This window comes from Colobus angolensis, unplaced genomic scaffold (assembly GCF_000951035.1).
Source record: "Colobus angolensis palliatus isolate OR3802 unplaced genomic scaffold, Cang.pa_1.0 Scaffold29, whole genome shotgun sequence".
NCBI classification, from domain to species: domain Eukaryota; kingdom Metazoa; phylum Chordata; class Mammalia; order Primates; family Cercopithecidae; genus Colobus; species Colobus angolensis.
Window position 1 is genome coordinate 7,311,322 of NW_012116154.1, and position 13,360 is coordinate 7,324,681.

General features: G+C 34.2%; 1 protein-coding gene across 1 annotated transcript in view; it reads left to right on the forward strand.

Moving 5' to 3' along the window:
- Positions 1–13,360, forward strand: part of ARAP2 (ArfGAP with RhoGAP domain, ankyrin repeat and PH domain 2) — a 165,170-nt gene that overhangs the window by 104,101 nt on the left and 47,709 nt on the right. Inside the window, exons 21-25 of the mRNA XM_011949140.1 lie at positions 2,548–2,653; positions 5,414–5,561; positions 7,042–7,110; positions 9,594–9,668; positions 12,424–12,541. Of these exons, the coding sequence (XP_011804530.1) occupies positions 2,548–2,653; positions 5,414–5,561; positions 7,042–7,110; positions 9,594–9,668; positions 12,424–12,541 (516 nt within the window). The remainder of the gene's footprint in view (positions 1–2,547; positions 2,654–5,413; positions 5,562–7,041; positions 7,111–9,593; positions 9,669–12,423; positions 12,542–13,360) is intronic.

Here is a 13,360-nt window from a genome sequence, read left to right on the forward strand (position 1 = left end):
AAAGCTGCCTGCTACAGTTTAGTGAAAAATTCTTGTCAACCAAGGCTTGTCAGGAAAACAGATGCTTCCAAAGGAAGACTGTCCTTCCCCCATGAGCCATGATCGTCAGGCTCCCACACTTCAGCCTGAGCCACAGAGGAGACCCTGTCTCCAAAAAAAAAAAAAAAAAAAAAAAAAAGCATTAACTCAGGCATGGTGATGTGCTCCTGTAGTCTCAGCTATTCTGAGGACTGAGGTGGGAGGATCACACGAGCCCAGGAATTCCAGGCTTCAGTGAGTTGTGGTGGTACCACTATACTCCAGCCTGGGTGACAGGGCTGAGATGCTGCCTCTTTATAAACAACAACAACAGGTGACAAATATACATTTGATAAAATTGTCAAATTGAGTGACAAGTCTTCACTGTTGTCAGTCTACCAGAACAAGGTAGTGAGCAGGGGTCAGAGTGTGTCCGAAAGGAATGTGTTCACCTTTGCCTTGCCTGTGAATTCTCTGAGAATTTATTTGGAGAAGGCTTTGAATACTGGGTCAAGTAACCTTTAACTCCTTTGCTTTTGCAAACAATATAGTTCGGCCAGATCCTTCAATAGTGGCCATGTTGGACCTGAAAACAGTACTGAAACCAGTACGCTCTGAGTGAATTCATAAAACTCTTTTGACGTACTGTGTACTTGAGGTAGAGAATGCCTTATAGCCATGTACCACCTATATTTATACGACATATATCTGTTCTTCTAGGAACACTGTTAAATTCTGTGTCTAGTTGAGTTGCTCGTTGTATTTTCTATATGGCCTGAAATCTTTCCTGAGTTTTACTTTCAATTTATTTAGCTTTATTTTGAAAATACATATTTTATAAGATGTGTGAAAATATGCGTACTAGCATGACTTTTTGTTTTAAGCATGGTAGTGTTAAATTTTAAGGAATAAATGCAATTTATCCTCCAGTTAGAAACTAGATAACATGAGGATAAATGTTTGGATTATACTGGGAATTATACATAATTAATTTCCAGTAATGTCTTTGAATGTAATTTGGGTGTTTCCCCCTCTTTCTTATAGAGAGTCATCTACTACTGCACTTAATTCAGTATACTCATGTGTATGGTTATTGATCTCATGTACAGTCTAAATCAGTACAAAAGAGATATCACTTGCAATTTTGAATAGGAGTGCACTTGAAAACTGTGTCATACAGAGTTTCTTACCTAGCCAGGGATCCTAATGTCCTTTACAAGTGACTTTATACTTTTAAGACATCATTAGTGCGCTGCTGATTTTCTGTGAATAGAAAAGGTAAGGCTAAGCAAGAAATAAAATAGTCTTGTATCCAAAGATAGTTGCGAATTGCAAGGAAATAATAAGTGTGGTCTCCTTGAGTTATCAAGTCAGTACAAGTGATTTATTTGAAGAATGATCTATTTCCACTGTCAGATAGTATAGGCTAACCTGTCACTGCATGTCCTCTACAGAGAGTCTAGATTTTGGGGGGATTCCTGTCTCTAGTTTCTCCAGATATTTGCCTTCTTGGAGTTAGGTGAGTGGAGGGTAGTTCCTTTTCATCCTCCTCTCCATGAACCAACAAATTTCTGTTCATGACAAAAGCAGGAGGTCTATCGTCCTCTAAATCCAGATTGTAGTTATTAAGGACTGGGCTTGACTTCTTCCATTGTACTCTCACCTTTTCGAAAGAGTTGAAAGTATGCTTTACCTGGATCGAAGGGGTACTGTATAGTTCATAGTTCCAGGGTGGTTCATAGCTTTGGAAAGATTTTTATAATTTCATGAGAAGCAAAAATCAGAAATGTCATTTTCAAATGTAATTGATAAAACATTTCCTTAGCCAGAGTTAAAATACTTTTGGCTGCCGGGCGCGGTGGCTCAAGCCTGTAATCCCAGCACTTTGGGAGGCCGAGACGGGCGGATCACGAGGTCAGGAGCTCAAGACCATCCTGGCTAACACGGTGAAACCCCGTCTCTACTAAAAATACAAAAAACTAGCTGGGCGAGGTGGCGGGCGCCTGTAGTCCCAGCTACTCTGGAGGCTGAGGCAGGAGAATGGCCTAAACCTGGGAGGCGGAGCTTGCAGTGAGCTGAGATCCGGCCACTGCACTCCAGCCCGGGCGACAGAGCAAGACTCTGTCTCAAAAAAAAAAAAAAAAAAAAAACTTTTGGCTTAACTTTTCAGTTTGTACTCCAGTTTGAATAATTAATTGAATGTGTTCCCATTAAGTTAGAGTTCAATACTCCATAAAGTAGAAGATAAAAAAATATAATCCCTCCTAACCTTGTATTTGAAAAGTTATTTATTTTCAATGATAAATTATAAGAACTGGAGCACATAGTGCTGGAATGTTATGTAAATAAATACTTTTCCAGATTGATAGAAAATTACTTTAGAACTTCGAACAATTGTCTACTGAAACCTGATTGTATCACTGATTAAAATGCGTTTGTTTGTGACTGTTTTACAGTACTGCTGATAGACGAATTCATAACCTTGATAATTAGTTTACCCTCAAGATTGTTTTTTTTTTTTCCCTCTAGATACGCAAGATGACAAGGAAAGAATTAAAAAATATGGAGCATTTATACGTTCTCTTCCAGGGGTCAACCGAGCAACACTAGCAGCTATCATTGAACACCTGTATAGGTGGGTAGATGAATGAACTTTTCTAGACATTTCAAACACAGCACTCAATAAGTCACTATTTCTTATGTGATTGTGAATCTTTCTGCGTATCGTAAGAGCTCATGTTAGTCTGTCTTTCTGTAATTAAGTCACATTTACAGATAAATAGCACCAGTAATTTATTAATCAGAAATAATCATATACAGTATCCTCAAAGGCATCTGATGCATAAGCAAGAATTTTAAAACTCACTTGGTTTGGAAGCTGGAGAATGAAGGATGTGCAGGGACCAGAATTCTGTAACACAAATCTGTCTATGAGGACAGTATTTTCTCATGGGAGACATTTCTTTATTATCAGTTTATATCTTAACTGACCTGGGGGACATTTCTTTATTATCAGTTTATATCTTAACTGACCTTTATATTTTGGTATCAGGCTATTGACACAATGAGGAAATTTTAAAAATCAAAAACAATTTTCTATGTCAAGGCATGAAAGTCTCCTTGCATTTGGAAAGATATGAGGAATATAATGGTGACTTTACAAATGAGGTCTGAAGGATGAGGACATTTGAAAATAACCTTTTAAGTTAAAACTGTTTTTTTTTAATCTTAGCAAGAATTATTACAAAAACTTAAATAAATATAAATTTTGATTAAGGAATATATTGTCGCTCCCTGAATGGATGAAATATTCGCTTGAATAAATTTCTATAAAGCTGGATTTTGCTCAAATTACCTTATTTGCAGTCTCCGTTTAGAAATCTTTCACAATTTGTGTTCTTTCCTCTTGTTCTTTTCTTTCCCAACCACTACTTCTCATTTATGTCAGCTCCATTATTGTAAAACTGATTTTCGTATTGCATCATACAAATATAGTCTACATTATATAGAGCTATCTCTATGCCTATGAGACATTGAGACAAACTTTAATATAGAGAATTTTAGCTTGCAGCATGGAATTGTAGAGGATAAATTGAACGATTCATTGCGCGTTGTGGTCCGGGGATGCATCTGTGCTTCAGATTTAAAGAGACATGTGAACTGGGCATGAAAGAAGAGTATGAGAAATGAGTGAAGGATAATGTCTGGGACATAGGAGTACTAGGAGATGAGAGGGTTATAGTTAGCTGGCAGGAAGTTGTGGAAGGCTTTGTAGGTCATGCAAAAACATTTGAATTTTATCCTTTAATTGATAAAAGTAACTGATCAAATGTTTTAGGATAAAAATCCCTATGATGGGATTGGTAGGGAAGATGTAGCATAGAGGCAGATAAGCTAACTAGGAAACAGTTTTGTTGAGTTTCTGACGAGAAGACCTGGAGGAGAAGGGACTGGGCAAGCTGAATATGGAACATTGGAAATGTTAACACCTCGGAGCAGAGAAGTAAAGGAAGAAAAGGAAACACTACGTTATGCCTATTTTGTCCCAGAAACTAAGGCAGCCACTTAAGGTAAAGACAAGAGAGGTGAAAAGTACCAAAGGGGTTGATATTGCAGAAGGAAGTCTCAAGAAATACAGTGATGTCCTTAAAGATAATGTCCTTAAAAGATTGAGAGTTAAATTTGGATGAGGACAAGTTGATTTAGCATTTAATTCAATCCCTACCCTAGCTAAAAGACCATTTCCACCATCAGTAATATCCACTAAATTTCATTCACAATGGGATTAAAGAGTTTCTGACTGTGAGATACTTAGATTCTAGTAACAGAGACAGACATGCAGATACATTTTCCAGATGTTTACAATTAAGTGTAGTGTGAAAGCATAGACATTGTTTTGAGAGGGATGTTCATAATTATTACATCCTCTTCTATTAAATTCCAGCTCCTTTTTCATCTTGAAAATCACGTGTGATGATTGCCCTTGCACCATCTCTGCTATGCAATTTGGTATTTTATTATGAATTCCCTACATTATCATATATATTGCTATCATGTTTATTCACCTTTTCTTGTAGCTACCTGAATCTGTGTTCTCCATAGATGGGAATGTCTAGCTTAGTCTTACTACATTCGTTTGATGGAGTTACTATGTTCATTTGACAGATTGTGCCACTTACAGTTCTCATCTGTTACATTTTTAGCAATGTCACTTTCCCTTTCTTGGGGATGATGCTTCAGGGAGTTTTGGTTTTTTTGTAAACTTTTAAGTTCAGGGGTACAGTATGTAAGTTTGTTACATAGTTAAACTTGTGTCATGGGGAAAAAATGTAATTGCATTTTAAAGTAGTCTACTTTGTGATCATTTATTTTGAATAACTGTATGGACACATGTGCCCAAATATTCTTTCTCATTTGATTTGCACTTATGGGAAAATTTAGCCCAGCTTTGCAACTGGAATTTGGAACTGTCGATTATATGCCTAATGACCATCCTTTTTTGCCTGTTTTCTGCATACCTCCTACCCCATTTCCTCCTCCTATGCTGCAGCCCCACAAGCCATTTTACGCCATTCCGCGTGCATATTTCTATGCTTTGGCCATAGGTTGTTTTATAGTTTGCAATTGTTTGGATATGGTCAGCCCTTTCTCTAAATCAACAATTAAGTATGACTTTGTAACTTTTACTAATCTGTTTAATAGTACTTTTTCCCATGTTCTTAACTAGATTATAAGCTACTTGGAAGAAAGAACCATGTGTTTTTAAGTCACCACTGTATCTTTTATATCAGAGAATTCCAATATTGGTGTGCTTAAAAATTGATTAACTGGCTTTCTGTTCTATGAACTTTCCAAATAGAAGTGTATCATAATGAACTATGCTTTTCTCTAACAGGGTTCAGAAATGCTCAGAAATCAATCACATGAATGCCCATAATTTGGCCTTGGTCTTTTCATCCTGTTTGTTTCAAACGAAGGGACAAACTAGTGAAGAAGTGAATGTAATTGAGGACCTAATTAATAATTATGTAGAAATATTTGAGGTAAATATTTTGTGTCCTGCCCTTGTTAAAATGGTTATAATGTCACTGTTTGCCAACATATATATGTTTTAGGGTGTTATTACTCAGATCTTTATTAATATTTAGAAATACATAAAATAAGGAATAGTCATATTTTAAAAAAATATAGGCATAAGTAGCTTTTAAGCTATAGTCATTATTTAAATTTGGTTGCATTTAAAACTTGTTACCATCTGATGTCTGTTGGACAGAATATTTCTATTGATAGGATTTTTTGCTTGTGTTTTCTTTTTCTTCATGTGTATGAGTTATATCTACTTAGAGGTGTAAAGTTATACATTGAACAATTTATTAATAAATTCTTAAATTTATTCTTAAATAAACTCTTAAATTCTGCAGTTGAAAGCACTTTGGTTTTTTCTTTTACTTGTGTCACCAATTAGGGAAAAAAAGCACATTCTAAAATATTATTATTCTATGGCGTTTTACTAAGTAATCTGTTTTAATTGACTTTTTAATTTTCCATTTTATAAAGTTAATATTTTCATGTTTCATCAGAAAACTGTTGAAATAGGAATGATGTCTTGGTTCAAAGAAGTAAAATTAGAGGAAATAAGCCCAGGATTCAAATTGGTGGATTTGGGCGAAAGGTCCAGTTCTATTATATAACTAGTTCTAGCATCTCAATTTTGTCATTTAACCTTTTGAACATTCCCTTAAATGGTGTTTATGAGTCCACTTGTTTTCCGGAAGTATGGCTATACTACATGAAGTCAAGAGGGTTAGTGTAATCAGTTACCATTGTAGAGTTCTTACATTCTTATTATAATCACTTATCATAAGACAAGATAAAGGAGCTATTTTAATAAAACAAAATATCACAGTCTGTATCTTCATTCACGTAGGAATAGACACCAGATTGTGGGATTGTCTTTGCTCTTTGATCTCCTCTTTACTTCTTTCTATATGTGTCCACTGTTTTTTGATCAATAGCAACTTCTTTGCAATAATCTGATGCTGAGAAAATAAAGATTTAGAAAAATATGATGTATGGCTTTACATGCTGTCTCTATTTTCTGTATTTGTGGTTTTCCATTAATAAAATGGTTATCTTCATAGTTATGTTAAACTTTACCTAAATGATGGAAATTTAATAAGCACTTAATGAACATTTCAGTTTGATAAATGAGCTTTGTTTCTCAACCTGCATAAACTTAAACCAGTCATCAGATCCTTTGCTTAAGTTTCCTAAGAAATAGAACTTCCATCAATGCAATTGCAGCCTGAAGTAGTGTCATCATAAAATATTTTGAACTTTAGGATACTCTATCTTGTTTATTTTATTTCCGACCTAGCTAGGTGGGCTCATACTGATTCCGATGGCCATTCTCATTTATTTTTAAGTTGTTGGTATTTCAATTCCTGAAGATTACATGAGGATGAGTGTCATCACTCTTCGTATTCTACATTATTAGAATGTCCCGAATTATATTTTAAACAGGTTAAAGAAGATCAAGTCAAACAAATGGACATAGAAAATAGCTTTATTACCAAGTGGAAAGACACCCAAGTGAGTAGTAATAGTTAGATCTCTAAAGAATTAAACAAAACCAAAACTTCCATTGTAAGTAAAGACATTTGCTGTGTGTATTTTCAAGTTCCTATTTTAAGCAAAGTAAAAGTAATGGGTGAAAAAAACAACAATTAAGTAAATTGGTTGTGTTATTCTGCAACCTGATACATACATGCAAAATATGCTAATGTAAAATTTTAAAAATAGAGGGAAAATCAGTTTTAATTTACCTCTCAAGGGTTTCTTCATAAAATCAACTTTTGTGTATAAAAACCATGACTGAAAATGCTAATGCATTTCAAAGGAAGCATTTAAAGCCAAAGAAATACTTAGAGTAAATTGAAAATTCAGACAGCCTAGTGATTCTTTTTTGTTATTGTGAAACTATAAATTATTTCTTATATGCTTTTGCTTTGCATGCTTTCAGATGATTGTATTAATGGAATGTGTCTAATGTGATCTTTGTAACACGTTCTAATTTTTGTCCTAAGTTGACTTTTCTACCTCCTGTCCTGTTTTCCTCAATCACATTATACTGGATTTTTGTGTTCCGGTTGCACTATGCTTGTTTGTTGAATATTCACTGGAATTTCTTAAGGCTGATCATTAGTCACCTTCTAGTAACTAGGAGTTAGAGTGGATTCAGGGTACCAATATAAATGATAGAAATGGATCAAATGAGCTCTGTTTACAGATTTTGATAATGAGGCAAATGCTTTTTTGTTAGAAACTAAAGTCTCCTCAGTCCTGAAATATCCACAGCTAACTAGAGGAGTCATTGAAGCTGTCATTTTATACCAAAAAAAATAGAGGAAGGCTTAGATCAGTACTAATACTATGATACTAATGAATTATTTTCTCCATTTTGACCCAGAATAATTATGCAGCTTCCAAAGGAGTTAGCTTTAACCTTAAAAAATCTAGCTCATTATCAATTATCTTGAATTCTCACTTTTTTGGGGAGCAGAGAGGAGACTTTAGTCATGAAATAAAGGATTGTGTGAGGCTGAGAAGTAACCCCTGACCATACTATCTACATTGTTATTTAAAAGGTTTGAGTATCCTTTTGCATTTTTTATCTTTTATATTTGTAGTATAATAAAGAAATAAGTTTTGAATGCTTTCAATTCAGTCCGTATAAGTAATTAAAAACAAGAAATACAGTATTTGGAAACGATAAGTAAAAGAGTCTGGGAAAATCTGGTTTTTTTTACTTTAATTTTTCCTCTAATTCATTTAAAACTGTCTTCTGGAGTATTTTTTTCTGACACTCAGTTTCTTTGTCTTACCCCTGTTTTAATTTCTTACCTATTCTTCTTTTTTATTTCACTCTATGAGTTCTTTGTATTTACTTTTTAAGTTTTAAAATGTGTCCTTCCTGGAGAGCTGTTTATGCAAACATAGTGAAAAGCAAAAGTGTCAACTGTATCTTTTCCTTACTGGAATGTATCTGTAGCATTGTAAGTCAGGAGGAAAAACTGGAAATAAGCTTTTCTAAGCCTGTAATGCCAGAAAAATTAAGGAACTTTTTCAAAGTTCATCTTTAATGTTTTTTCCAAAGTTTACTCATTAGATTTTATGCTGAGGCAAATTTAATTTGAGAATGATTTCTTGATTATGATCTTTTTTATTTAAATCAGGTGATATTGTTTCTAATTGGTTACATAACTTAAGGGAACTTCTGAAAAAAGTTACTCAAAATATTTTTCATAGATTAATTTAGTTCTTTGTTAACCTCCTATACTGTTAATCTATATAGTTATGATATCCTAAGGCCTTTTATTTTCAGGCTTGCGTCTTCTTCACTTAGTCTGTCTTTTGGGATATAATGATGACCTAAATAGTACCTAATTCTTGGCCAAAGATAATTAAAAACTTCTTTTTATTGTCTACCATATTGCATGAATGACCTCACTTTTATTTGCATTTCTAAATTTATGTTATTTGTAGTTTTAATATAGCTCTGACATAGTTTATTCTCAAAGTTCAATTTTCGGGCGTATCTTCTCTTTAAAAGCATAGCAAGCCATATTTTGCCTTTTAAATACTGATATCATGCACACATTCCAGCTTGAAGCAAAACTACATGTGGTTTGTTTTCTCCCCTCATTTTGTTTATCCTGTTAATGTACATGCTGATGGCTCCTACGACTTCTGTTGTCATAGCCAGCATATTTCCGTTGTAGCTGGATTCATTATTTTAGGAAGAATGTAAGGGTGTTTGAGAGCACTAAGCTCCTAAGAGGTAATAAAGAAAATCATTGTGATTGTTGTTGCTGATTATAACATTTGTGTAAATGCTTTGTCCTTAACCATATCTGGAAATGGGCACATCATGCTTGCGAACGGGGGAATTGAGCTTGTTTCAGTGTTATAAAATATTCAGAAATATGCCTGGGGCTTTGTAACTGTCTTCAGTTTCAAATGTGTGCTTTTACAACATATTTATCTGTGTGGTTTCTACCTTTGCCCTTTTCTAGGTTTCCCAGGCTGGAGATTTGTTAATTGAAGTATATGTAGAAAGGAAGGAACCTGACTGTAGTATTATAATTCGGGTAAGTTCTAAAGGTGTCTGTAAAGAGGACTGTTGGAAGTCACAAATGTTAGCATTATTTTACATAGTTTGAATTTTCCATTATTATATTTTATGTTACTTCTCCAGTTCAAACGACTGCCAACATAGACTTTTTGTAATGATATCCCCCAGGAATTCTATATTTTAATCATTTGGAAAGAGAACATCTTATGTGCTTTGGATTACGTGTTAAGATTTTCTTCAGGTTCTGGAAAATACCCCGGGCTTAAATACTTGCCCCTCCCCTTTCTAGCTTCCTGACATTAGACAAGTTATTTGCTCTGGGCCTCAGTGTTTTCACCTGTAAAATGAGAAAAAATCACAGTATTACATCATAGCATTGATGTGAAGACTCTATAAGATAATGCATGGCACATTGCTCAGCATGTAAGTGTCTAATAAATAACTATTACTACTAGTGCTGTTACTATTAATAATAATCCCTCACCCTTGTTTTCTATACTTTAGCATCCAATCTTCCAATTTATTTGAATATAACTCTGGGATATTTATTTGGATAACTCTTTTATCCCTTGAGAGTACCAATCATTTGTGATGAATTAAAAATAGATCTTTCTCATGCTACTATATTTAGTAATTTGCCTTACAGATAGTAACTGATATTTCAGGTTGCTATTTGGTAAGACTGATTTATTTGTATGAACAATAGACATTCTGCCATGTAACAGAAATTTGGCTTTAGCTGCTTATCGTTTTTAAAGTCCAGGATTAAACAGAGTCACAACGTTAGATATATCTGGACTTAAGTTAAATATATTTTGATTTTAAGTTTTGTGTTTCTAATGATTATGAATTGTGACTATATACCATTAAGTACATTACTTGCTACATGAAGCTGAAATATTAACACTGTAATTATAGGCTTTGTCTTTATGAGGCATTTGCCCTGCCTCTCGTTGGCCATGTCATATTTCTTATGCTGAATACATAATGTTGATCATAAGAGATGTGAGGAACTAGTAAAGATCAATTCGCACAAGGTTCACTAATGCTAGAGGAGGTATTTAAAGCACATGGCTTAAATCTATACACAGGCTCTTTAGTAGCACATTTTAATTTTATTTTCTAAAGTCACAACAGAAGTTATAACTGAGCCAAGTTCTTATGTTATCCGGTGTGTTTAGATAAAAGACTTGCCAGTTGCACCTATAACAACTCCAAATACTCTTTAGAAAATAACAAAAACTGTTTAAAATCAATTACCTAGGTTTTAATGCTTATGATTCTGCAAAACCCTTTAGTTACATTTATCTCTGCTAATTATTACCTAAACACATGGAGGTAGATGAAGCAGGTGATGTTCCAAGTTTATAAGAATGGAAACTGGGAAGTAAGAATACTAAGGCCAGAATACAAACCTGGTCATCATAATCCCGAATGGACGTTCAGTATACTGCTCTGTATATTCTGTAGAGTAATAATTTCCCAAGTGTGGAGTTCTAGGTGTTACTAAAGAGGAGCTTTTGGTCTCTCTTGATGCAAGGAATAGAGTTCTGGTCTTCCTGTTTCAGACCAAGGTGCTTCCGGCTGCCTGTTTCACAAGTGGGTTTCTCAATAATTTATTATTTTTTTTTAAGAAAGGGCCAGCCTTAAAAATATTGTACATTCATGCAGATCAACAGCATCACTGAAATGATTCATCTATTCCATACTGCTTGATGTTCTCTATTATTCCTAGATGCTATAATAATTTTTTTTTCTTTTAAGTTTCTATTTCTTTGGGCTTTTCTAAATAGAAAATAGTGAACTTCATTGTATAATTATATTCCAAAAAAGCACTAAATTTCATAAAATACAAAAGGTAGACTTTGTGTGTTACCTGCAGTGAAATAGGTTTTTTTAATTTATGTATGTGCAGTATGCTTATGAGCAATTATGGGCAGGAGAAATGGAAACAAATACATTTCTAAGGAACTTTTAGTAGAGACATCCTGTTACTGAAAATGTGCAAACCAAGTTGCAACTGCAGTATTATCATGCTTAAAACATCATTATAACTAAATTCGAATTGAAGAAAGCCATTTTGCTTTTGGCCAGCATGGACTTAAGATTGGCATAAGCAAAAATAAGAAGAAACAAATAAAAAATTCCGAAAGTCCCCGAAGAGGTGATGTGTTTGTACAGTGGACTCAGGCTCTGTGACTTCTGTAGAGCCAACCCCCAGGCTGGCACTGCAGACTCTGATATCTGTCCTGGAATCCTGGTTCCAACATACTTTGGTATCCCACCATCTGTTACTTGGCATGGCAGGGCACACCACGGACTACCAAGACCCTGGAGCTTTTTGGCATGACTGATAGCCATCGACTGTGTATAATTTAGAATCTAGGCTGAATAAACCAAGTTACTCTACACTCTTAATTATAGAACTGACGAGTAAAAAGTTTTACATTTAGACCACTGTTGGTTTCATTGTCTGGCGAAGATCATTCCTCATGTAATTGGGTACATTATTTCCTTCTGAGTGGCCTAATTGCTCAGTAAGTGATTAAAATAATATCATATCTATATTGTATTTTCTTTTTATACTTAGGTAATTTTATGGAAAAGATCTGAACATGCTGTTTTCTCTATGGGATTTTGGAAGCTGGTTTTAACCATGCTCAAAATAAATTCAGGATATCACTAAATGGTGGATGGGAATATTACTGGCCTAGCATAAGGCTACTTCTGTGTCTAACACATTTTTTGAAGAAATATTACTTCTCTTACAGATATCTCCTGTGATGGAAGCAGAAGAATTAACTAATGATATATTAGCAATAAAAAATATTATTCCTACAAAAGGTGATATTTGGGCCACATTTGAAGTCATTGAAAATGAAGAGCTAGGTAAGTGATTTTTATGCGAGGGATTCTTAAATTATTTATACTGTAAAAAAGTACTGTTTAGGACAAGACTTTATAAACATTTTATGTCTTAACATCTTGTTATGATTTTTTTTTTACCTTAGTGCATGTGTTAATATATGTTTGAGGTTGACTTTTTAAGATTTTACTCATCAAAATAATTTTATTACCTTATTGACTATAAAAATACAGTGCAAGACTTTAGGTATCTCTTTTGGTGCCTCAAGAAAGAAGACCTTTGTTTATAAAGACAAGCGATTTGATTTGGTACAATATTCTGAGTGGTGTGAGTTACTATTATTTAACAAGAACACTATTAACAGAAACAAAGAATGTTGATTTAAAATATGTTTATTATTCTATAAAGTAATTTTAAGAGCAGCAGAAGCTTAATTTTTGTCTCTTTCCTTTTTCTATCTTTAGTGCGTCAAATATTTTGTTGTCTTTCATCTCCAAGATGCCTAGGGATAAAGGGAGCATTTAAAGCACCTTGACTACCCCAACAGTCAAGTGCTGAATAAGCTTAACATTTTAATAACACCCTGTGGTTTCAAAGACCTCCAGAAAAAAAACAAGACACAGAATGTCTTTGTACCTTCACCATCTGTCTAGCTGCTACCTACTAAGGTCTTGGGACACTTTGGAGTACAGCTGCCAAACTGCCAAAAGAAAAATCTTGCCACCCTCAAGCTCAGGATAAAAATTAAAATACAGTGTTTAAAATACCCCATAGTGTGTTATTAGGAGTGTTCCAATCAGTGTTAAAATGAAATGGGATTGTCAGTACTTGGTCTTTATGTT